Source organism: Taudactylus pleione, unplaced genomic scaffold (assembly GCF_031769625.1).
Source record: "Taudactylus pleione unplaced genomic scaffold, aTauple2 ptg000202l, whole genome shotgun sequence".
Taxonomy (NCBI): Eukaryota; Metazoa; Chordata; class Amphibia; order Anura; family Myobatrachidae; genus Taudactylus; species Taudactylus pleione.
This window is the reverse complement of record NW_028284604.1, coordinates 3,800,472-3,825,620: the sequence shown is the minus strand read 5'-3', so window position 1 is coordinate 3,825,620 and position 25,149 is coordinate 3,800,472. Positions and strand designations below refer to the sequence as shown.

At 42.0% G+C, this 25,149-nt stretch overlaps 1 protein-coding gene across 7 annotated transcripts in view; it reads right to left on the bottom strand.

Annotated features, from left to right (window-relative positions):
• FER (FER tyrosine kinase) overlaps positions 1-25,149 on the bottom strand; it is a 275,704-nt gene that overhangs the window by 182,158 nt on the left and 68,397 nt on the right. For all 7 annotated transcript variants that reach the window (XM_088477673.1, XM_088477672.1, XM_088477676.1 and 4 more), the window contains 2 exons: positions 20,523-20,645; positions 18,510-18,699 (listed from right to left, as the gene is read on the bottom strand). In XM_088477673.1, coding sequence (XP_088333799.1) covers positions 18,510-18,699; positions 20,523-20,645 — 313 coding nt within the window. The remainder of the gene's footprint in view (positions 1-18,509; positions 18,700-20,522; positions 20,646-25,149) is intronic.

Here is a 25,149-nt window from a genome sequence, read left to right as displayed (position 1 = left end):
AGCGTAGCTAAAATGGCCGCCAGCCTCCCTGTGGAAGCGCTGGGGCTGCTGGGAGGCAGGAGCATAAGTATACATTAGGCTCCGACCTCCCCGTTCCCAGCACTAGCGGACCGCTGTATTTGTATGCCTGCCTAACGTCCTGGCTTCCCTGCTATTCAGAGTGTCAGGACACACTGACCTGGACGCTGCCTTATGCTGCCGGCGGCAGCGACGTACGAACTCCCCAGAGGAGCCAGCTACCATTCACATTTTTAAAGGTGCCAGCTCTTCGATACCCACTGTACTGAGACTCCAGTGTCCCCTAGTGGATGAAGGAGAAATGTAATTGTAAATGTCCATCCTTAAGAAGACAAATGATGAAAGGAAACATTTGGCAATTCAAAGGGGGATAATTCTATTAGCCGCTTCTACCTGTTTTTCCCCGAAAAGTTTTCATCAGGGAAAACTTTGCGCCAAAAATGGTTATTGGGCTATCCTATCAGCTGGTGTTTTCACGTGTGCAAATTCTTTTAATGCAGTAATCACAATTCTTTTTTCAGGACCCTGGAGCGGGTGAGAAGTTGTACAAAACCCTTATTTTTGGCAAAAAAATGTCGGAACTTTTATAACCACTGGGACACTCCTTAATTACAATTTAAGTAAAAATAATTTTTAATTAGCTTAATTTGGCCAATACTGACATGTCATTTTTGGGTGAAGAAAAAGGGGTTTAAAGTAGTGGGACAGGTTTATTGGGGGGCTGTATGGTTCGGACAGGTGATTTAAACATTGCAGGAGGCAGTGACAGGTGTAATTTTTACTTTTTTTTTTAACCAGTGCCCTAAACTGACTCAAAAATAAAATATACTTACACCCACAGTGTACCCCTAATTTAAGTACAGCATTTTGGAAAAAAAAAACCTGTAATTATTTCACCGTTTTAGAAAAATGCTTATTAAACAGCCATTTGACACAATTTAAAAATCCCAAACCCTTTGATTATGGCCGCTAACCGACTTCTATACTATTATCCAATATTAGTGTACAATTTTTGGGGGTACAGGCACATTTCCACCTGCACTTATTGCCTGTCATCCATGCAGGAATTATCAGGCAAATTGGTTATCGCCAGTTTTGCAAAAGGAAAGCCAGTTAAATTACATTTGGGCAATAGGTGCGAAAAGATTTCAACTGCGAAAACTTTTCATTTTCGCATCTAAGTTGCTACGAGCAAACTTATTAACATTTTAATGTAAAGACTATAATTTCTCATAGGTACCTGACTATTTCCTATCGCATTCTAATTTGGCTTAGAATTACGTTATATCTTTGTCAGACTTCTAAAAGAGAGCCTTTTATTAGCGTGCAACAAAATGCTTCTTTGGGGTACGGGCAGCAATTTAACTTCCATTTTGACAAAATAGAGGATTTTTTCTTTACTTTTACAGTCCTTGAATGTCGGTCACAACATTCTTGAGAAGCAGAAGATTAAAGTCAGAAAGCACACGCTGTGAAAGTCAATGAGAATAAGTCGTAGAGGAGAAGATGAGATCAAAAACTAAAAAAAAAAAAAGTTTCATTAAATCAATTCAAGAACGGTTAACCTAGCACAGGCCTGTGGAAATTATACTCCTCAGAACAGACTTGTCACCTTTTAAACATATATTCACGATCAAAATTCACTGAACAAAGAAGGAAAATTGTTCTGAATCTTTATCAAAGCATCTTACTTTTTGTAGCATTTTATTTTTTTCTAAAGAAATTGGAAAGTCCTCCTAAGCATGGAAATTATTGCAATCTCACACATTCCAGGCTTTGTGATTATAAGTGAGAAAGAAGAGTTGGTATGTAAATGTGAGTGCACAAAATGATTCAAATACTGGAGTGAGGTGGGATGTGAGGGGAGAGAGTGCTGAGTGGAAGAACGGCAGAATAGGTAAAGAGGAGGAAGAGACTGTGGGAGGACAACAGGGATAAGGAGTGATTAGAAAGTGACGATGGGCAAGTTAGGAAACACTTCACTTATTTCAGCAGCATTTTCCTGCCCAATATTGTGCTACATACACACGGCCAGATTTTGTTAAAGATCTGAACGATAACGATTGTAAAAATTGCTTAATCGTTCATATCTTTGACATGTTGGGCATGCATCGACCAAAGATGCTCGTTCCCGCATGTCTGACATCGACTGTGTTTGCAGTAAGACTTGGACGATTTCATTCATTTTGATACTGTCAGAAATCGTTCAATTGTTCACAAAGCCGTTCAAATCGTTGATGAAATCGTTCATCGTTGATCTAGCAAGTCTGACGGTGTGTATGCACGATTAGAAAGGAGATTTTTTTTCAGAGTATCAAATCGGGTGACATATGATGTATCGAAATAGCTTAAATATGGATGCAGTACATTTGAGGAAAACGGCACATAAACAAAGGAACAAACAAGTTGCTACAAAAGGGTAAAAAAAAAAAGGACGACTTCATTCAGTTTTAAATAGGAATCCAACCCCATCTTTTCACTCTCATGCTACATAAGAAACCATTGCAATTAGCAATAGCTTTTTCAACTAGATAATTTACAGAGAAGACATTAAGAATATTAACCAGAAATAAATATACTCTACCTGGAAGAATAACAAAATATGTAAACAGATTAAAATGTCAGAAGAGTGTTAACAGGTACACGTGAACCCAATGCAGTCACTGGAGTACAGTACCCCTGCTGGAATAATAGTGCAGATAGAAAAGGGCATACAGGTTCATCTAGTTCTTTATTTGCATAACTATAGCAACATACAATTAAACGCCACATTACTATTCTAGTATATGGTAGAACCCTTTGTACCGAAAAGAGTCTAAATTCTTTGCGCCATGGTTTCAAAAGTTGCTATCTTGTGAAGAACGGATCTCTTCTGCAGAAGCCAGGGGACAGAGCGGACCAGATGAACAGTTCTGGCACCGGTCACATTACATGCGACCACGCCAGTTAAGTAGTAAAATAAATTGTAAGACCAAATAAATTTTAAATAGTATCACATGATCAAGTGATCAAATAGGACATTATAATAGATAAAGTTAAAAACAAAGCATAAAAAAGGATTAAAATCTCACTTAAGCTTCAACACTTTTCACGGATCCAGTCGCTATATCGCAGGCAGTTGAACAGTGATTTCACTTAAATATACACGGTGCTTCACTTTTTCCACATTTTGGTATGTTACAGCCTTATTCCAAAATGGAATAAATTAATTTTTTTGTCCTCAAAATTCTACACACAATATCCCATAATGACAATGTGTATAGTTTTTTTTTTAATTTTTGCAAAATTAATGAAAAAAAAAATAAAAATGAGAAATTACATGTACATAAGTATTCACAGCCTTTGCCATGAAGTTCAAAATTGAGCTCAAGTGCATCCTGTTTCCACTTATCCTTGAGCTGTTCCTACAGCTTAATTGGAGTCCACTGTGGTAAATTCAGTTGATTGGGCATGATTTTGAAGGGCATACACCTGTCTATATAAGGTCGCACACTAGACAGTGCCTGTCAGAGAACAAACCAAGCATGAAGTCCAAGGAATTGTCTGTAGACCTCCGAGACAGGATTGTCTTGAGGCACAAATCTGGGGAAGGGTACAGAAAAATATCTGCTGCTTTGAAGGTCCCAAAGAGCACAGTGGCCTCCATCAGCCGTAAATGGAAGAAGTTCTGAACCACCAGGACTCTTCCTAGAGTTGGCCGGCCGTCTAAACTGAGCGATCGGGGGAGAAGGGCCCTAGTCAGGGAGGTGACCAAGAACCCGATGGTCACTCTGTCAGAGCTACAGCATTCCTCTGTGGAGAGAGGAGAACCTTCCAGAAGGACAACCATCTCTGCAGCAATCCACCAATCAGGCCTGTATGGTAGAGTGGCCAGACGGAAGCCACTCCTTAGTAAAAAGCACATGGCAGCCTGTCTGGAGTTAGCCAAAATGCACCTGAAGGACTCTCAGACCATGAGAAATAAAATTCTCTGGTCTGATGAGAAACATTGAACTCTTTGGCGTCAATGCCAGGAGTTATGTTTGGAGGAAACCAGGCACTGCTCATCACCAGGCCAATACCATCCCTACAGTGAAGCATGGTGGTAGCAGCATCATGCTGTGGGGATGTTTTTCAGTGGCAGGAACTGGGAGACTAGTCAGGATAGAGGGAAAGATGAATGCAGCAATGTACAGAGACATCCTGGATGAAAACCTGCTCCAGAGCGCTCTTGACTGGGGCGACGCTTCATCTTTCAGCAGGACAACGATCCTAAGCACACAGCCAACATATCAAAGGAGTGGCTCTGTAAATGTCCTTGAGTTGCCCAGACTTGAATCCGACTGAACAGCTCTGGAGAGATCTGAAAATGGCTGTGCACAGACGCTTCCCATCCAACCTGATTGCCCAAAGATAGGTGTGCCAAGCTTGTGGCATCATATTCAAAAAGACTTGAGGCTATAATTGCTGCCAAAGGTGCATCAACAAAGTATTGAGCAAAGACTGTGAATACTTATGTACATGTGATTTCTTAAGTTTTTTATTTTTATTAAATTTGCAAAAATCTCAAAAAAAACTTTTTACATGTTATCATTATGGGGTATTGTGGGTAGAATTTTGAGGTCAAAATGGAATTTATTCCATATTGGAAGAAGGCTGTAACAAAACAAAATGTGGAAAGCACTGTGAATACTTTCCGGATGCACTGAAAATTTAAAAGCTAATAAAATTAAATGTAATTTTAAAATATTTTGTGTAACTTTTCATCAATTATTATCTGCACTAGAGAAACTTTATACAACTTGTTTATCTTGCTCCTAGAAGTTTCCACTTGTGGGAGCGGGGATGAAATGAAAGGAATAGGATATAGATCTACAGGATTGTATTTCACCTTGCTTTTTCTTTCAATACAAATCTTAATATGAGGAACAGGGGAGGGGAGAGACCCATGCAGATAAAATGAATACATTAGCCACTTGATGCCTTAAATGACAATTTCCATTTGGTTACCACAGACCTGATAGCAATCCTGTAACATCCACAATTTACATGTAAAGATGCTAATTTCAAGACTGCATTTTTATAAGCAGAATGCAAGTCATTGTTGTCTGTTATTAGCAATTACGCTCATCAAATGGCACACTGCTGTAATCCCAAATGGCCTCACATTCAGACACAGTGATACATTTAATAAAAAAAAAAAACATAATTCCCAAACACAGAGCACAAACATCATTATTTTGAACATTCATGATTTGCATAAATAACACAATTCAAGGACCAGAAGTTGAAAAGATCAAATATGAACCAGGAATGTAAAATAAAAAAAATATATATTATATATATATATATATATATATATATCTCACTAAAGTGCTCCCGATTCTATTTAAGACACCGGTTTTAGGAGAAATAAAACACTTTCAGCTCCCTGTTACTGTATAACAGAGCAATTCTAGACTCTTCAGGGTCATGTCATATTGGGCCAATGGTGCACCAAGGGAAAGAACATTTCTGTTGATGTTACCATGTTGCACTTCAAATTATTATAGTGTTCTTTTTAAAGTATAAAAGATGACATTGATTCCATCCATTATTAGCAATCATCCCGTAACTGATGCAGAGATAGTGTTTATGGCTTGTACAGTGCTATAGAATTATTCTTTCATTTTTAACATTGCAGATGTCATCCTGTCATGTTACTATTGCAAAGTAGTCATGGACATTTATATTAAAAATATAAGTAGGAAATAAGTAAGCAGAGGTTTATCTTTGTAAAGGAAAAATAAATATGGGATAAGATGTAAACAGAAAACGAGCTTATGCATAAAAAGTGTACTCAGGCACATTGATACCACATCTATCTATCTATCTATCTATCTATAAATTGCTGTGGTTGTATACGGATTGTGAAGCTGAGATGGAGGGGTGGACTATGGCCCTCATTCAGAGGCGCTCGCAATAAACGAGCGCTCGTTCTGAATGAGGGCGGCCGCAAGCCCCAGGGAGCTTCCTGCTCTGATCGAGCAGGAAGCTCCCCACTGACATCACTGCTGATGTCAGTGCAGCCGCCACAAAACGGCAGGCGGAACGCCTCCGTTTGTGAAACCACCCCCCCGCCGCACCTACAAAATGGGCCAAACTGTCGATCAACATCGACATCCGGCCCTTTTGTAGTGAGCTCCGGAGAGAATTTCTCTCTCGCTCCGGGGCTTACGCACGCGCAGTGCGGCCGCTGTGCGTGCGCAGGGCCTAAACATCGACCCGGTTGCGAGGGCTCAGCGATTGCAACCGGGTCTGAATGAGGGCCTATATGTATGTGTATGTAGTGGAGTGCACATGCATGCTGTAACACTGGAGGAAAGGTTCAATTAAATCTGTCTATTGCTAGAACCACATTACCTGCCTCATCTCTGAGCATCAGCTGCTGCAGCCAGGCAGACAACAGCCCAGTGTACCGATGGGGGAGCCCTCCTGGGTACTATAGGATGTGGTAACAGCACAGCGTGTTGTGGGACCTTTCGGTGCAATGCCTTTGAAAATATATGCTATAGCACACAGGTTCTCACAAGGTCCTGAGGATCGAGTTTGAGAACCTGTGTGCTATAGCAATGGTATTTTCCAATAAGAATAAACTGCAGTCTCCCTGGCAATTCTAAGACATTCATTGGAATCAGAGGCCTTCCCCTAAGTGTTTGCTCCCTGACCTCTGTCTGAACGGTTTTATGAGAGACTAAATACCATATCGAGGACACCTCCCCTGTAACTGAGAACATTTGGGGACCCTATCTGCTTCTCTGAGATTGTTATACAGATCACCATTAAGAACTATAGAAAACTAGCAGCGTTGAGGGAGTCTGGACATTTATCTTCTATATATTGACAGTTGCTGGGTGCTGGTAGGCTCCATCGTTTGGACACTGAGGCGGCTACAAGCTAAGTGCGCCAATAACTTTTCAAAATATATTTTGTATTATGCCAATGAAAGCCCCTAACCCCCTCCTTGCCCGCTAGTACTGCGCCAGCTATCGACCCTTACCCTTGCCCTAGCCGCAGAACTGCCTGCCCCTAGCCCCCTCTGCACTGTCGCAACTGCTGTCTGCACTTACCCCCTTCATACCCCCAGCACTGCCTGCCCTTACCCCCTCTATCCCCAGCTGTAACCCAACATCCCCTGCCTTTATCCCCAGCTTTACCTCAACTGCTACTTGCCCTTAACCCCCTCTACCTCCAACTGCTACCTGCACTCAGCACTGTCCCAACTGCTGCCTGCCCTCAGCCCCCATAATATGTGATGGGACCCAGAAACAGTGTAGTAGGACCCCAATTTTTTTAATTGAGGTATTCCTGGGATCCACAATTTTTTTCGCTCAGAGCGATCACTGGGGACATGCCGACAATGCACAGAGCCAACACTTACAGCTCTCTCCCTTAAGTGTTATGGTTGTCAATGACATCGCAAAGCTTTATGTGAAGAATTGCTACAGAATGGTACAGATAGTACAAAACAAAACAGCATGTTCTATTTTAACAGGATAACATAATGCACCTATTGACTGCGAGGCACATAATTCAGCAATTTAGGGGCATTAAAAATGAATCTTATATCTTAACAACCCCCCACCTAAAAGTGTTCTGGTAACCAGACATTTCACGCTCCTTTACTAACTAATGAAAAACCTTGCCACATACTGCATTTAACAGAGTATTTAATGGGATCAAATGTATCTAGAATTCAAAAGAATGTAATGGATCCAATACAGTCAGTAGGGTTTGAGGTTACTCAATAAGGAATAAGGACCCCTGCAAGGAGTTACATACTTTGCAGCAGGCACCGCGAAGATGGGCATCTGGCGGGGCTTTGTCATGTGACCGACACTATAAGTGCATAAAGCAGGTCGCAAAGCAGAGACTGCACTGCATGAATCATTGAAAACATGCTGCACAACGATGAAAGAGCATGATGGACATATTTAATAAAGAATAAGCTCCTTGGTTATTGCAGGCATACAGTATTCATCGACAGTATTTGATATACATTGATTTCTAATAGTGGATTTGCATGCTTTCAGCAAAAAAGCCATTGTAACAATTACAACTCAACAATGAATAATTCCATTAATCTTGATAATAAATACTTAGAGTGGGAGGGTTACTGGACACACCATAATCAGCCGATGACCCGAGGTGGGGACTCATCACTGACAATGTAGCGCTGTGAGATAAAAACAAGTCTCAACTGTCTCCAACAATCAGGTCCTTAATAACGACAGTGATGGGCAAGAAGAGAACACTTACAGAATTAGATAAAGCCGCAGGAATTAACAGGACAGACAAATTGGTTTCAATGTCAGCTGTGAAAGAACAAGAGTGATAAAACAATGAACTGAGTACAATATCATGGACTAGGTTGGATTGAAAATTGTCACTTTCCTGACTGAGTATTTTGGTATAAAAATAGCAGTGACCTGACAGTAATACAGGTGAGTGCATGTAGACGTGCTGTCACACACACAGTGGACATTTCTCATCATGTATGCAGCTTTATAAAAAGGCCAGAGAACTACATTCATTTGGAAGTTAATAAAAAGTCCAGACAGTTGTTTATGGTGAGAGTTTTCTTTTTGACAAACATTAAAGAAGAAATAAGATGGCAAGCATCCTAAGATGATTAAAGCCAGTAAATATTATTTCTTTGCATTGGCTTTTTATTCCTCTCCCTTACAGCTGCGCTCACAGACATTTTTTTTAAATCTTTTTTTTTTACAACCAGTATAACCTAGTTTAAATGGAAGTGAAGTGAAGTGAAGAGGTAAGAGGGGAGATTAAATTTGCCAGGCTAGCTGGGAAGACAAAAACATTGGGAGGACAGGTGCTAGAACACCCAAATGTTTCAATATCCAATGAAGAAATATACGAAGGTAAAAGAGTAGCAAAATGTACAAAACTGCGTTGAGGGAACAAGTTTGCAAGAAACAAAAGTATATATTTAACTAGTTTTTGTTATACGTTTTAATATTTTGTAAAAGCAAACAAAGAATATTACAAATAAAATAATCATTGTACTCGTCTATATCATCTATATAAGCTGCATTTCAGACATATAAAATTCCTTGCCATTCAATCACAAGAAACATTCTTCAATGAAGCAATGGCTTACACAGACAGTATAGTATAGTATCATTACTAAATTATGGACAAGTTCTATAGACGAGCTCATCCAAAACAAATGAGGCCCACCAAAGCATTATTTATCTGTTATATCGCAGCACCATACAACCAGCATTCACATTATCCATATCAGTCTCTGCCTCAGTTGGAGCCTAAAGTCTAAGTTTTCAATAAAAGAAGCAGACACATAAGTCTAGTAATAAATAAGTTTAGTCTGGGATAATGCAACAACGAACTTGCCGACAAAAACCAGTACAAGATATTTTTCCAGTACTTTCAGATTACACATATATACAGTTTTATGAGAGTGTGTGTATATATACACATAGTGATAGAAGCACTGGTAAAGTGGTCAATGGCATGTAAGTTTGTCCTAGGTTTGTCCTAGGTTTTTGGCCTATGTGTTCTAAAAGCCCCCAGGAGAAGTCTGTTTTGTAAACAGACCAGAGTATCGGCTTTTGGAAAAGCCGGTTTGGGTCCTGGGGGTGTGGATGTGAGGAGAGGGAGTGCTCCATCCACAGGCCACTCCAGCTTTTGGGCCTTTCAGCCTGATAGCAGGCTCATTAGGGCTTACACCTGGAACTGGCTGATTTAAGCTGTATTCAGTTGTAGCTGAGTGTCTTATACCTGGAAGAGCAGGCCGCAGGTTACCTTGTTCTGAGACACTCTTGGCTGTAAACCAGAAGGTACTGTGAACGGGGATTTTGTTTAGTGTTCTGATAGTGAGGGAACTTACTGTCTAGTTAGAACCCAGACCGGTTAGGATTTTGTTTATGTTTTGTTTTATTTATGTACCTGGCACAATAAAGACTGGCTCCGACCAGCTTGTACGAGAACAGTCTACCCCAGGAGGGGGACCCCTATCCAGACTGTCACAATATATATATATATAAAAAAACAAGAGATATGGTAAGAACTTACCTTTGTTATCTCTGTTTCTACGAAGTCCATAGGGTCCACAGGGTTGACCTTGGGGTATAGGTTGGGAACCAAATCCGGGCACCACGCAGTTAAAGCTTTTAGCTCACAGGATGCACTTGGGTCCACTCTCCCTATAACCCCGCCCCCCCCAGCCAGAGGCACCACAGTTTGTAAGTAGCCAAAGGCCGGAGGAGGAGATAAAAAGAGAGAGAAAACTGGAACACTCTAGAACCATACTCACCGAAAAGGAGAGGGGAAACCGGTGACCAGTAACACAGCCCATATGAAGCCAGGTGCGTCAGGGCGGGCGCCCTGTGGACCCTATGGACTTCGTAGAAACAGAGATAACAAAGGTAAGTTCTTACCATATCACTTGTTTTCTACTTCAGGGTCCATAGGGGGTCCACAGGGTTGACCTTGGGGATGTCCCAAAGCAGTTCAACCAAGGGTGGGGACGCTCCTGTGCTGAGAGGAGAATCCGTTGCCAAAAAGGAAGCATCCTGAGAGGCAAAGGAAACCAATGCCTAAAACCTTAAAAAGGTGTGGACAGAAGACCACGTGGCCACCTAGTAAGGCAAAACAGCCGTGGCGCCACAGCGAGCCGCCCACAAGGGTTACATGGCCCGAGAAAAAAACAAGCATCAACAACAGAAAGGCCTACCCCTGGGTAAGCCCCTGAGGAAGACATACGAGGCCATGCAGCCAACATTTAGTTATAGGCCGGCCATCCTTTCCTGTGAAAACTAGAAATCTCAGACCACCAATAAGGAGTCCGATTTCCGTAAGGAGCTTGAACGGATCACATAAATCCAAAGAGGCCGGACAACAGTCAATGAGGCCACACCAGCCGAGAGGACTGGGGGCTGAATGGCTGTACCATAAGTTCCAGAATAATATGGAACCTAAAAACCACATTAAGAAGAAACACAGGGCGAGAGCAACTCACACCCTGACATGATGCCCTCCAGAAGAGGGAGCCACATGAGAACGCTCCCAAGTCAGACACTCTCCTGGTTAATATAAACACCCTGAGAGCAAGAGAGAGCCTAAGCAATAGACCATGTAATGGCTATCACAACCAGCGGTTCCATCGACTGTCCCCGGAGGGAACGAAGAACCACTACTAACTCCCAAGGAGTCCCTAGGGAGGACAAATGGAGGCAGAAGCCAGAAAACACACCAAAGGATGAACTGGATACCAGAGTGGAGCAATTCCATATCATAACCATACCGACAGTGTAGAGATCCGCACTGTCAGGAAGGCAAGGCCGAGGGTGAAACCCAAGCCAGCCGGCAGGAATGCCAGAATATCTGGAAATCCTGGACTCCGGAGGATCATATCGACAGGTACGATACCGTAAGAATTACGTATGCCACAGTCTGTGGCAGATCCCAGCAAAGTCTGGCCTGTCTGCTCTAAACATCTCAATGAAGACAGAGCCAGGGAAGCCCTAGGACCACAGCAGGGGCGCAGTTATAGACAAACGATCCAGGTCCAGGGAAAATCAAGGAAACTGAGACAACATGTCCAGATAGTGAAGCCGTAGGAACGGAGCATCGATGAGAAGACTCCGAAAATCCTAGTACCAGTGACGTCTGGGATGAACTGGAGCCCCCAGAAGGAAAGCCCCTCCGTCTCGATTTAAACTTCCGAAGACCTCGAGGAAGAAGGGAGACCGGAGAACACAGGTACACAAAGTGGAAGGACCACTTCACTGACAGAGTCACTGAAGGTAGCTTCAGTACTCCTAGAGCTGGACTGTAACACCGGTAGTGTGTGATAGAGTCAGAAGGCCATGAGGACCAATCACCTCAGGGAGGCCCCCTCTGCTCACCAGGAGTTGAAACCTCTCTTGGAGAAGAGACTAGTCCCCGGGATGCACGTCGTGACGGCTGAGGAAGCCCGCTTCCCAATGGAGAGCTCCCGGAATGAACACTGCAGAGTTGGCCAGGAGAAGACCCTTGGACTATGTGAGAATGTATGACATTCCTGTCATTGCCACCGAACTACCAGTGTTGCCTAGATGGAAGCCACTGTTGTGACACTGTTGGACTGAACCTATGCAGGTTTACCGTGACATAAGGGTTAGGCCAGAGTGAAGGCCCAAGACAGCCGAAAGTTCCAACAAGTGGCAGGGCGGAAGCGACAGACGTCCAGCTACCCCAAAATGAATGCGGACCAGACACTGTCTGCAGCAAATACCCTGGACGAGATGGCCATAGCCACCCGGACAGAGACCGACTCGCCTCCGGAGAGAGCATCATCGTCCGAACAGCGATCCGATGGAAAAAACTCGATCCATCTGGAGAAGAGTCAATTATGGCAAGGCCTGGAATGGAACTGATCACATTCCCCCCTCCCAAAAGGTAGACACTCTGGGAGATCGCGCATCACAAAGAGTAATGACATATGTCGACCGCGTAGACATCCGCACACTCCAGGTTGAAGAGCGGAGAGCTTGTCTTACGCTAGAAAAATTCCCAGATTCCTGAGAATCCAGCAGTGCTCCCAGATGAAGAATACTCTGTGAGGGATGCAGGGAGGACTTTTCTCCGGTGACTAATTATCTGTGCCGAGAAAAAGCCACGGTTATCCTGACCCGGCGGTAAAGGACCTCGGTGATCCTGCTAAAAGCAGGATGACGTCCAGAGAAAGGAGCATTCGGATACACTGAACAGGTGAACCATCAGAAAATCCGTAAAGCTGGTAAACCCCGGTGGAGTTAAGGACAGTTCCAAAAGGCAGAGCCCGAAACTTGCAAGTTTTGCTGTGGCACAGCAAACCTGAACCCCTGCTGATGAGAGGGCTCTGTATGTACCCGTAGGTACGTATCCTGAATACTCAGATATACCATAAAGTCCCCAGGCTCCAAATGTCGGATGGTGGAGCAAGGAGGATTCCAGGCACCCTTGGAATCTGATTCAGGGATTTGAGACAGAGTATAGGCAAATGAAGGACCAGTCAGTCACTGCCCCAGAAAGAAAAAAGAACAACCAGTCCCTCGCTGAGATAGTGAGGCTGGCCGAAATAGCTCTGCTTACCGCAAAGGCTGTATAGCTTTCTGGGTTTGTAAGGCCCTGATCGGACGAAGGGCCCGTGTAACAACGCCTGTGAGGAGGCCGCCTGAGCAATGAGAGGCCATTGAGAATCAGTAACCCACTCTGGAATCCCCCAGATGTAGACCTGCCCCGTCAGGCTGAAGGCTTATCCTCCGGCGTATAAGCAGGGCCGTCCAGAAGTCCTGGACAGCTCGGTACTAGATATGGTGGCCCCCATGGAGGCTAACAGCCTAGGAAAAAACAGGCCTTTAGGCTGACCCTGAGGACAAAAAGACCTAACAGAGTTAGTCCGAATGTAGTGGGAGTAGCTAAAGACGGCATCTCTCCATTAGTGATACTGCCAATGATGCAACAATCTTGTCAAGGCCGGACCAAACAAGATCTTCCCCATGGTAGGAGACTGCACCTCTGCTTTCCCATAACGCAGCCATAGGGTATTGCGGCGGATACAGACGCAGCCGAAACCCTGAAAGTTAGAAGACCGGCATCCAATGTAGGTAATCCCATATATGACAATTGCATATTTTATGTGAGCGGCAAAAGACATTTGAATCCCAGACGTGTTGAAGGGGAAAAACGTTACAAATGCATCAGGCCAGCATGAAACAGTATTAACCAACCATGCGATGGCCATGGTAGGACGGGCAACAGACCCTGAAAACGAGTACATTGATTTCAGGCAAAGTTACCACCTACGGATCCGTAAAATCCGTCCAGGCCGGGATGGGAGGCATATTAATGCCTGTAACTCGACGATTAACATACAAATCCACCCCAGAAGGAGATTTCTATTACTTGTGAGGACCCTCAGGGAATGGGAAACAGGAGGCCTTTGTTACCCCTCGTATCTGGCGACAGCCAGACTCCCGCCATGAGATCCACCCGCTGGGCAGAAATGAGGAATGTATGATACAGGTGCAGGATCGACATTCTATATATCCAGAATGAACCCGGCTACCAGCCCCAAAGCAGGAATAATAATACTTTAAATCGGCTCCCCCCATGTGAGGGGGAAAAAGCCGAATACACCCTCCAGTTCACGGCAGAGCCACTGGGAAGTAACCACAGGGCGTATATCACGTCATTTAGTATTTCGTAGAAAACGACATCCACCAGGGTGGCCGTTGTGGTAATCCCTGCAAGGGGAATGACAGACCGATGCGGTACCGGAGGTAATTCATGTACTGTGAAAAACCCCGGCAGGGAGCGATAGTCTGTGACACAGGGGTAAAGTGCAAGTAATTGCGAGATACCCAGAGTTGAAAAGGGCAGTATGGTGAAGTAACCACAAGCGAGTTACGACAATGGGGCCCGCCCGGCGATCCTCAAAGGAGAGGATCCTGAGAAATAAACCGCACAAAGGGGTCGTGCAAGGGGCCCGGCACCAGATGGCGCCGCATACAAAACCTGAGTCAAATCCTCCGCACTAATAACTGCAGCACATGGCTTGCAGAATAGCAATAATGGGTGCAGTATCGTGCACAATCTCCTGGTCAGATATATTTGACTATCTTGACGGAAATATTAAGCAGCGCCATACCGGTCCTGACTGACGCTAAGATTAGCTGCAGGGACCCATTATCAGCGTATGCAACACACAGTTCCATCTAAAATATGGCAACGTGCAGCACGCAACAGTATTTGACAAACCTCACAAATATTAACAAGTATATATATGTGAGGTCTCAGAACCACCCTAGGTACACCTGTATTAGGGCAGATAAAGAAAAGGGATAGATATACACTGACAGGTGAGAAAAGCAGACAGTCAGCACTAGCATAAGTCACATAGAATGCAGAAAAACATATATACATACATTTGCATGACATATAATATACTGCACAATGCCGCGACATTCAACTGCCCAGATTCAGTGTCTGGGAAGGCTATAGCGCTGTGTACACTCACCCACAATGGCCAGGTACGCAGGGGGACTGGGCTCACTGACATCCTAAGAGTTCTGCAGCACCACCGAGAGATAATGGCCGCTGGAGACCTCAGAAGAAGCGTGGCCCGCGGAGGAAGCAGCTCAGCGACGCCACACTGCGTGTTGAAAGGCGCGCTGAGCTGAGGGGAGGAGCCGCTAGACAGGGAAGGCTTCCTCCCCTGGCTAGCAATTAACCCCCCGGGATGCCGGCTCCCGCTGCCGCTATAATCCCTGGTGGGCTAGTGGACACGCGGGGTATACCTCCATGGAGGGGGAGCCCACCGCCACCGCTAGCGCCTCCGGTCTGTCCCCAGAGACCGGAGGCATAAGGCTGCATATTCACAAGTGGATCACCGCAAGCGGTGACCACGCGACTTACCTGTCCCCGTCGATCCAGCAGCAGCCTAGGGATTCCTCCAGAGTCCGGCTAGTACAGACTCTGGGGTCCCGCTGCGATCCCCAGATCTGTACTGGCGTCGCAGCGCCGGCGAGGTGTAGGAGCAGCAGCTTAGACGTCCATTGGACAGTCCGACGCTGCCGCTCTGAAGAGTAGTAAAAAAAAAAAAAAAATAATAAAACTCTTTTTGAAAATAAATTATAAGCTTAGGGGCTGCTAATCAACTCCCCACTGCACTAACGGTGACCCGACTCCGGCCGGGCACCAACTTAAACTGAGGTGCCTCTGGCTGGGGGGGCGGGGTTATAGGGAGAGTGGACCCAAGTGCATCCTGGGAGCTAAAAGCTTTAACTGCGTGGTGCCCGGATTTGGTTCCCAACCTATACCCCAAGGTCAACCCTGTGGACCCCCTATGGACCCTGAAGTAGAAATGTAATGTATCCTTGCTTATAGACAGCATCTTCTGTCGATTTTAATATTTTATATATATGCACTCACCAGGCTTAATCCAAAAAGAGAAAAATATACTCAGCACTTTATTCTTTCATCAGTTAAAACGAGTTATCTTTGGTCGATGTTTCAGTCCACGCAGCGACCTTTCTCAAGACCCATAATCTGCCACAAGGTCAGCCATAATGCAGAAGCAACCACTAACAGGCACCTGCGCGCTCTTTTGTACTATCACTGTATACGCGTGTCGCGGCCGGAAGGGACGTCATAGTCGCATCGCAAACATAATGTATCACACATGGCCATAATAGCATTAACATAATAGCCGTCAATATGCATCAATAACAGAAAAATACACACGATGTACCCCTCTCCGTTACCAAACCAGAACGGACGCGTAACACGCGACATCAGGTTGGTTGTAGGACGCTGAAATGCAATGCCTAGCAACCAAATGCTAGCTTGCGTTCCAAAACTTTTGGATATAATTATATATACACACATATATTCATTCAACTATGAAGAAGGACTGAAAGAAAACTAAAAATTTTTTTTAATGTTTTGTACAAAACACTTCACTTTTTTTAAAATAAAAAAAGTGAACACTCCTCAAAATACACTAAAGAGAACTGGATGTCTTGACTTAGAACTCCATCTAGTGGATGTCTCACATATTTAATGGAAATAACATGGCATTTTTTAACACTAGATAATGGGATAAAATATTTATTGATTGTAATATTTATTATAGAAAAAAATACTGCACTAGCAATGTATATACATACAAGTTGCTTTAAAATAAAAATTGTATATTTTGACATCAACACAATATGAAAAAAAGAAAAAAAGCATACTAAGGCAAAAGACAATGACTCTGATTAAATGAATCACCTTTGAAACGTTAGACGCCTGCAACAAACATATGTTCTAAAGGTGGCTTATAATGTACATCAGGGGTACTCAACTCCAGTCCTCAAGTACCACCAGCAGGTGATGTCCTGTGGATACCTTTTAACATGCACAGATGAGTTAAGGGGCCCATACACTACAGACGGATCACCGCGATGTTGCGATCCTGCAACTTGGCATTGCAGGATCGGTGAAATCGAACATGTTGGACTTCACAGATTCGCCGATCACGATCAAAATATGATCGTGATTTGCACATCGGTGAAATTTAACATGGAGAATTTCACCGATCCTCTGACGGATCGCGTAACATTGATGGCCATCAGTTAGCATTTCCAACCGACGAATAGGAGATTCCTGATCCCATCGAAGCATCCTGCTATTCGTCGGTAGGTGTATGGGGGGCCTTTAGTCTATGTTGCTGGGTCAGTAATTATCCCACATGGTTCCACAGACAGAAATGCTGATAACATGACCTTTTAGGAAAATTGGATGTTTGAGGTTGAGGGTTAGTGTACACAAAGGCTGCTAACCAATATATTCGTGGAGCTATAACATTTATCAAAAAAAAAAAAAAAGAAAACTTATTGAGAGCACACATAGTATGCAATCACGTTGTCCACAATTGCTGTGTTTAGAAAGACATAAGTGTCGACATTATGAATAAGGGTTAAAATGCTGAGACAGGACATTTCAACTGTTAAAATGCCGACATTAACTTTAGGGATACATTACACATGAACTGTCGACATTACAACCATGTCAACTTTTTATCAGTGTCCGAATGCTGCATGGTGTACATGTTGGGGTTTATTTAAGATGCAATCTGGTATTTTTAAAGCGGCAATCATTTTAAAAGGAAAAACCAACCTGGTTACCCCTTTAAAAATACGTGAGTATATAGATGAAATTCCCACAGCGGCACCAGATCGCACCCAATTACATAATCCATGTTGTCTGTCAACATTATCACCATTAAATGATCAATGTTGACATAATATACGGAACTCACATAAAAGACAGATGCCAAAGTGGATAAACACCCAGACAATACTATATTGTGCCATAATACAATCATGCAACAAGAGCAACTTACTGAAGAGAACAAAGCCTATTCTGCTGGGCAGAACATGAAACAGACATTTTTGACTTGCATGTAAAGCAAAGACAATCTTGTTATCTAGGAGTATAAATCGGACTCCTGATAACCAGTGTGCGTAAGGAGGCTAGAATAGAAGCATATCAGACTCATGGGGATGAGTATACAAAACAATGCAGACTTCATGTAAAAAAAAAAAAGATACCGTGTGTAATGCAGTGTAATGAATATTAACTGTTGTGTTACACATGGCACATTCTAAAACTACTGTATAAGAATAGAACTAAGCATGCCTAGTATGGTCCGAGAAGGACATACTAGTGTGCGTATGGCAAAAAAGTAAACGTTGGACACAGCAAATGAATAACTAGCAGAACATGGTCATGGCTTTAATAAATGGATCTGTGCACAGGGGAACAGCTACATAAGGAGCCAGCTGGGTAACACTCCCATATAAAAAACACAGGTAAGCAAATATTGTTTTTGATGTTTTAGGGATTGATTCCACAAGACAAGTAGTCCTATCATTTTCTTCAATATTTCTGCAGAAATAAAACTGTCCCATAACGTCACTCACCATAGACGTTACCGATCTGGCATCCTCTTCATAATTTACTACAGGGGGAGGTTCCTTCCCATCATTCTCCTGAACCTTCTGGTCCAGCAGCTCCTTCTGGGCAGATAATTTTGCTTCTGTACATTTCAGGTGTTGAATGGTCTGCTTCAGCTCTTCAAGCGCCTGTTTGCGACTCAATAAAAGCACAATACTAAAAGAAGAGAAAACAGTACTCTTACTACTGGAGACCGTAAATCAGGCATTGATGAGCTATTTCTATCAGTTTGTCCTTTATACTTACTAAGACTGCCAACATGTATATTTTACATAAAACAGGTCTGGATATACAGAAGAGAGTAATACAGAAATGTTTTTCCAATTATAAATACATTAGGGCCAATTCAGAGTTGTACTCAAGTAGGCCGCAACTGCACTCACACTGCGTTCAAGGAAATAAATGTAGCTTATTTGTTAGTATACAGAATTGTACTCATCTCTGCAACTGCAGACCCCGATACATGCATTTGTGGAAATAGCATCATTATCAGCACGTACTTGCACCAGCCATATAGTCCTCAAGTCCCTGTACACATCATCACACAACTTGGCCTAACTGAGAACGCTCATGTTACCACCCAGTACTGGAATGGAGTGGTCACTGAAATGCATAAACTCTTAATCGCCCATACATATTTGCACTCAACTGAAATCACCAGATCCGTCCGCAAAAGGAATTGCATACAACTCTGCACCAGACCCTTTGGACTTGTCTTCCAAACACATAAAGGTGTCCAAATGTATTTTTATAACAGTCATATAAAAGTAACCTATAACAACAATCTCTCTCATACAAACACGAGCATTTCTACAGAAAAAACAAACCGACAAGAAAGAGGAATTAGCATAGTGTCCAAATGTTTTCTGTGTGCTTCTAATACCACAAATAAAATGATGTGCAAATATGTACAAAACAGAGTTTATATTTAAAAAGGACTTCCAGCGTGAACGGTTTTGCTGTTTTTTCTCTTGAATCTTCCAACAAATTGTGCCAACATGATGATTGTGAGGGTACCCGTCCCATATGTCCAGGTTTTAGGGGGATTGAAAAAAATCTGGACATTGTTTGTAGGCAAGACTGATTGTTAAAGTGACCCAGAAAGAAGGTGGTGAATTTGCCATGTAAAACAATAATGGTTTCAGCTTATACTTTATACATACTTGAACAATGTACTTTGAATTTGTAATATAATAGATGCAAATACAGATAAAGAGGAGAGATACAAAAATCTGTCAAGTGAGCATGGTGTGTTCAGGCTGTATTAGGGGCATGAACGGATGGGGGCTGGGCTTACTGTGATTCAATAACATGGTGCAGATATGTCCTTTTTTAAATAGCCCCAATCGGCACGCCAAGTCCCGTGCGACTCAGCCACGACGAGCGCTAATTCGCTGAAAATACTGTATGCATCTTATTTCCATAACTAAAACAACTGGAAGAGACAGAACTGCATTGCTAGCTTACATTAACCACTGGGGTGTATCATATTTGACAACCGTGTGCAATTTAGTATGAATCTGTGTAAAAAGTCCTCCGATCGAGCAGCCGTGGCTTTTCCTCACGCCAAGTTCCGTTGTGCTTTATCTGCGACTTGTACATGTATATAAAACCAATTCGCAGCCCAGGAGATCTAGTACACTAAGAGACACAAAATTTAAAGAAAAATACGGCACTCCTGTAGCAGCATCTGAGTCTTGCTGGGCATCTCTCGCACCATAAGGTGTAAAGACACGCAGGGTATGAGGACTTATCAACTGGAGGTTGTATTTACCTAAACATTTATCAGCGTCAAAGTAAAAAATAAAATTTCAATGTAACAAACTATTTTAATTAAAAAACGGAGTTATTTGTACAAATACAAAAATATGTGATACATATCATTCCTCAAGTCAATTCTAACTGGTGACGGACAAGGACAAACACAACTTTGCAGGAGTCCACAGTCACTGCCCACACAATGTAAGCAATACACTTACTCAGATTTTTTCTCACAAGCGTTAGCAGATTCTTCTATGTCTTTCTGTTTTTCAGCCAGGATTTCTTCTTTGCTTACTAATGACTGATGTGTCTGCGCAAGCTCCTCAGACGCGGTTTTTAACCTGCAAAAATAACAAATAAATTGTGGTATATTCTCGAGTTGACTCAGAGAGAAACACAAGATGGGGAAATTGCATCATTTACAGATTTAAGACCAATGATGAATTTAAAAATAAGAACAGAGAATAATTCCTGTTTGGTTTTAAGAAAGGTGGACACATTTCCTCCTAACAAAGTCTCATCCTATGATGTAATAGATATGATCAAGATGCACATGTAGCTATTTAATACAAACCCCCAACTCCAGTAGCCCACTTCTGAAATCATTAGCATCAAATAAAAATTGTGTTTCAAACCAAGAAAAAATATAAAAGGTTAATAAAACCTGAAGAACAAAGAGCCCTCTTGATCATCTGCACTTATGTAGCAAATAAGGAGCAATCACGCTAACCTGGAAACCCAGGTCACTCTCAGTCCAAGCAAACAGCATAGCAGCCCACAACTCTGTACACACCCCAACAAAACAAAATACAGATGCTCAACTTAATATTTTCACTTTGGATCTAAATAATTAAAATGCGGCATGCAATTGTGTTGATTGTCAGCACTGTCAACCTAGTACAGTATTGTGGGCTTAATGTTACACATCGGGGTCTTAGCCCCAATTACTGCGTCCAGCAGTGTTGTATCACTGCCATTTGTGTCCCCGCTGGCAGCCTGTGGCATTCCTGAGCAATGTGTCACTCATCTGTAAACATGCAGATCCTGGTATTTTGCTTCATGGTTGTAGCCATCTTGGACTGTATCACATGGCCCTCTCTGACTAACCAGTCTCCAGCTACTACGGTCACATGACGCAGCCAGCCCATCAGTGCACAGGGTGCCCTGTTTAAAGCAGGAATTGCTGACTACTCATTGCCAGAACACTTTTCACCCTGAGATTATCCTGGCTGCAGTACTGCTGTTTCTGCTTCAGACTCCTGTGACCTGTTTTGCATAGTGCAGTAGTTCTCAAACTCGATTCTCAGGACCCCACACAGGTCACTTTTTCTAGGTCACCCAGCAGGTGCACAGGTGTATTCATTACTCACTGACACATTTTAACAGATGCCCAGGTGGAGCTAGTTTTTTCACTTGTTATTTTGTGAGTAGACCTGGAAAACATGAACTGTTTGGGATCATGAGGACCGAGTTTGAGAACCTGTGGCCTAGTGGTTTCTGCTGCTTCTCCAGACTCTGGTCATCTGCATCTCACAAGTGCATTCTGTTGTTGTTCCAGTCTCCAGTTACCTGCATTCTCCTAGAGCCTTCTGCAGTGGTCTCAGTCACCAGTGACCTGTGTTCCAAACACATTCTGCACTTGCCATAATCTGCATCTATTCACCACCAGGGCTGTTCTGCACTTCACATCTATACCAGGTCTGAGCACCCTGCAGGCTGCCACAAGTACTACACGCACAGCATTGTGCTCCTGGCACCTCCTAAAGTATATCTATGCCTTGCCCACCAGTGGTGCATAGCATTCCAGTTTCTACACCTCCTGCAAACTGCCTCAAGTACTACAGGCACTCTACTGTGCCTCCATCACTCCATTCATATTGCTACTGTGACACCAGTCTCTATGAAAAGAAGTATAATCACGGGTTCCAATCCGAATCTATAAATCCCCAGTGACCTGGCAGGCACTTAGTGCACAGTATGCAAAGAAAAAAAAGGGGAAAAAGGGTGTGGGGGAGACCCCAAGCACTGGTACCAAACAATTTATCAAGCAGATTTAAATAGAAAAAACTCCAGAATACTAGAAAGATTCTTGGCGATATATACCCAGAGACTATTCATAAATGGAGGTACGCCCAGGAGAGTAAAAATATACACAGCAAAAGGGGGAAGGAAAGTACTCTGTTTGGGGCACAAATTCTATCTATTATTGAATAAAATATAACCTTTATTAAGTACCAATTTAAGAAAACATCATAAATATATGAAAGAAAGAAAAAGACACAGACAAAACTTGAAATATAGTGTCAGCAGGGACAAAAACATAGATACACCGTTTGATAATCACTAAATGAAGTCAATCGTCATTTAGCTATTTTTATCAAAGTGATCAATCAATAGAATGTTTAATTGAAAATCACATATATAAGTAAATCATTTCAGCAGTGTGCTGTAAATCACGTCAGCTATATGCTGTTATATGTGGTATCTAAGAACATACAATTCAAGGTGAAATATCGTAATAATCATGATAATCACATGTATGAATAAATCATTTTAGTAATATGCTGTTAATCTCATCAGCTGTATGCTGTAATTAAGAACATACAATTCAAGGTGAAACATCTCAATAGGCAATTAAATGAATTGATGGATATATTCCTATAGTAAACACTGGAAGTGAAATATCTTAATAATCATGATAATTACATGTATGAATAAATCATTTTAGTAATATACTGTAAATCTCATCAGCTGCATGCTGAAAATTAAGAACATACAATTCAAGGTGAAACATCTCAATAGGCAATTAAATGAATGGACGGATATATTTCTATAGTAAACACTGGAACATCCACATGCCGCAATAGGACAATATTATGAACAATTATAATCGATGCATATCCTCAGATGTCCTCCTCAAATGATAACATATCAAAATGCCCCAACCTAGGGGCATATTATAGATTTATAACACAAAAATAAATATTATGGTATTGCACAAGATGACATTTATACTTAACAAACTTCACACATCAACATATATCAGAGTACTGATTTTATAAATGACCTGTGTGGTAAATAAGTTTCTCTATATGCAAATTGTGCCAAGAGAGGACATACAATATTTGGGTATGGTGTCAGGTATAATATCAGAGTAGAGCATAATCATAGAAATATAAAGTTACCACTCATTTGAGATGAGCGCTGTTTGCAGATACTTTGTTGTTTTTCCCTTCTATCTATTTCCAGGTGTTTGTAGTTTGCTACTTACGCCGGCCGTCTGCTTACTGAGAGTTCTCTCCAAGTTTTCCGGCAATGACGTCTCTTTGATTATCCTACTATCACCACTTATCTGTTGGCTATAATTCTTTTCTATAGGTACTCCTCTTATTCTCCCACTGTCCCACTGAAATAACCTGCCTATGTAATCAGGCTTACAGTGGATGCATACAGGAGAGATTAGCAGATACCACTTAATCTATATTATACCCTCATGGTATATGCGGTGAGTCCGCGCATGTCCCATTCACTACATCTGTACAGGGGATATAGTAGCCACCTATCCCCTTGCCTCAAATGAGTGGTAACTTTATATTTCTATGATTATGCTCTACTCTGATATTATACCTGACACCATACCCAAATATTGTATGTCCTCTCTTGGCACAATTTGCATATAGAGAAACTTATTTACCACACAGGTCATTTATAAAATCAGTAACCTGATATATGTTGATGTGTGAAGTTTGTTAAGTATAAATGTCATCTTGTGCAATACCATAATATTTATTTTTGTGTTATAAATCTATAATATGCCCCTAGGTTGGGGCATTTTGATATGTTATCATTTGAGGAGGACATCTGAGGATATGCATCGATTATAATTGTTCATAATATTGTCCTATCGCGGAATGTGGATGTTCCAGTGTTTACTATAGGAATATATCCGTTCATTTAATTGTCTATTGAGATATTTCACCTTGAATTGTATGTTCTTAATTACAGCATACAGCTAATGAGATTTACAGTATATTACTAAAATGATTTATTCATACATGTAATTATCATGATTATTAAGATATTTCACATTGAATTGTATGTTCTTAGATACCACATATAACAGCATATAGCTGATGCGATTTACAACACACTGCTGAAATGATTTACTTATATATGTGATTTTCAATGAAATATTCTATTGATTGATCACTTTGATAATCACTAAATGATGTCAATCGTCATTTAGCTATTTTTATCAACAGGATATCTATGTTTTTGTCCCTGCCGACACTATATTTCAAGTTTTGTCTGTGTCTTTTTCTTTCATATATTTATGATGTTTTCTTAAATTGAGACTTAATAAAGATTATATTTTATTGAATAATAGATAGAATTTGTGCCCCAAACAAAGAGTACTTTCCTTCCCCCTTTTACTTAGTGCACAGTGCCTGGGACTGTCAATTGTTTATTGTTATACTCTCAAGCACACCAGCACTTCTGGTAAATGCAAGATCAGATCTAAAAGGAAAAGAATGTCACCTCCAGGATGCAAAGAACTACACTATCATCAGAATAGTTAAGACACAAACATGACTGATCCAGAAAAGACACAAACATGACTGATCCAGAAAACACACCTCGGTAACATGGCCGTGGGTATGAAAGCACAAACACCAAGGATTAGGATTAGTAGCTCTAATAACCTGAGCATGAGATAGATTTTATTATTTAGTAAAAACACCCCCAAATGTTTTTCTGTGGAGAAACAAAAGAGGCCACCTACAAACACACAGTTTTAGGATAAACATTCCATTATTCAACATGTATAAATAAGAATGTGTTTAA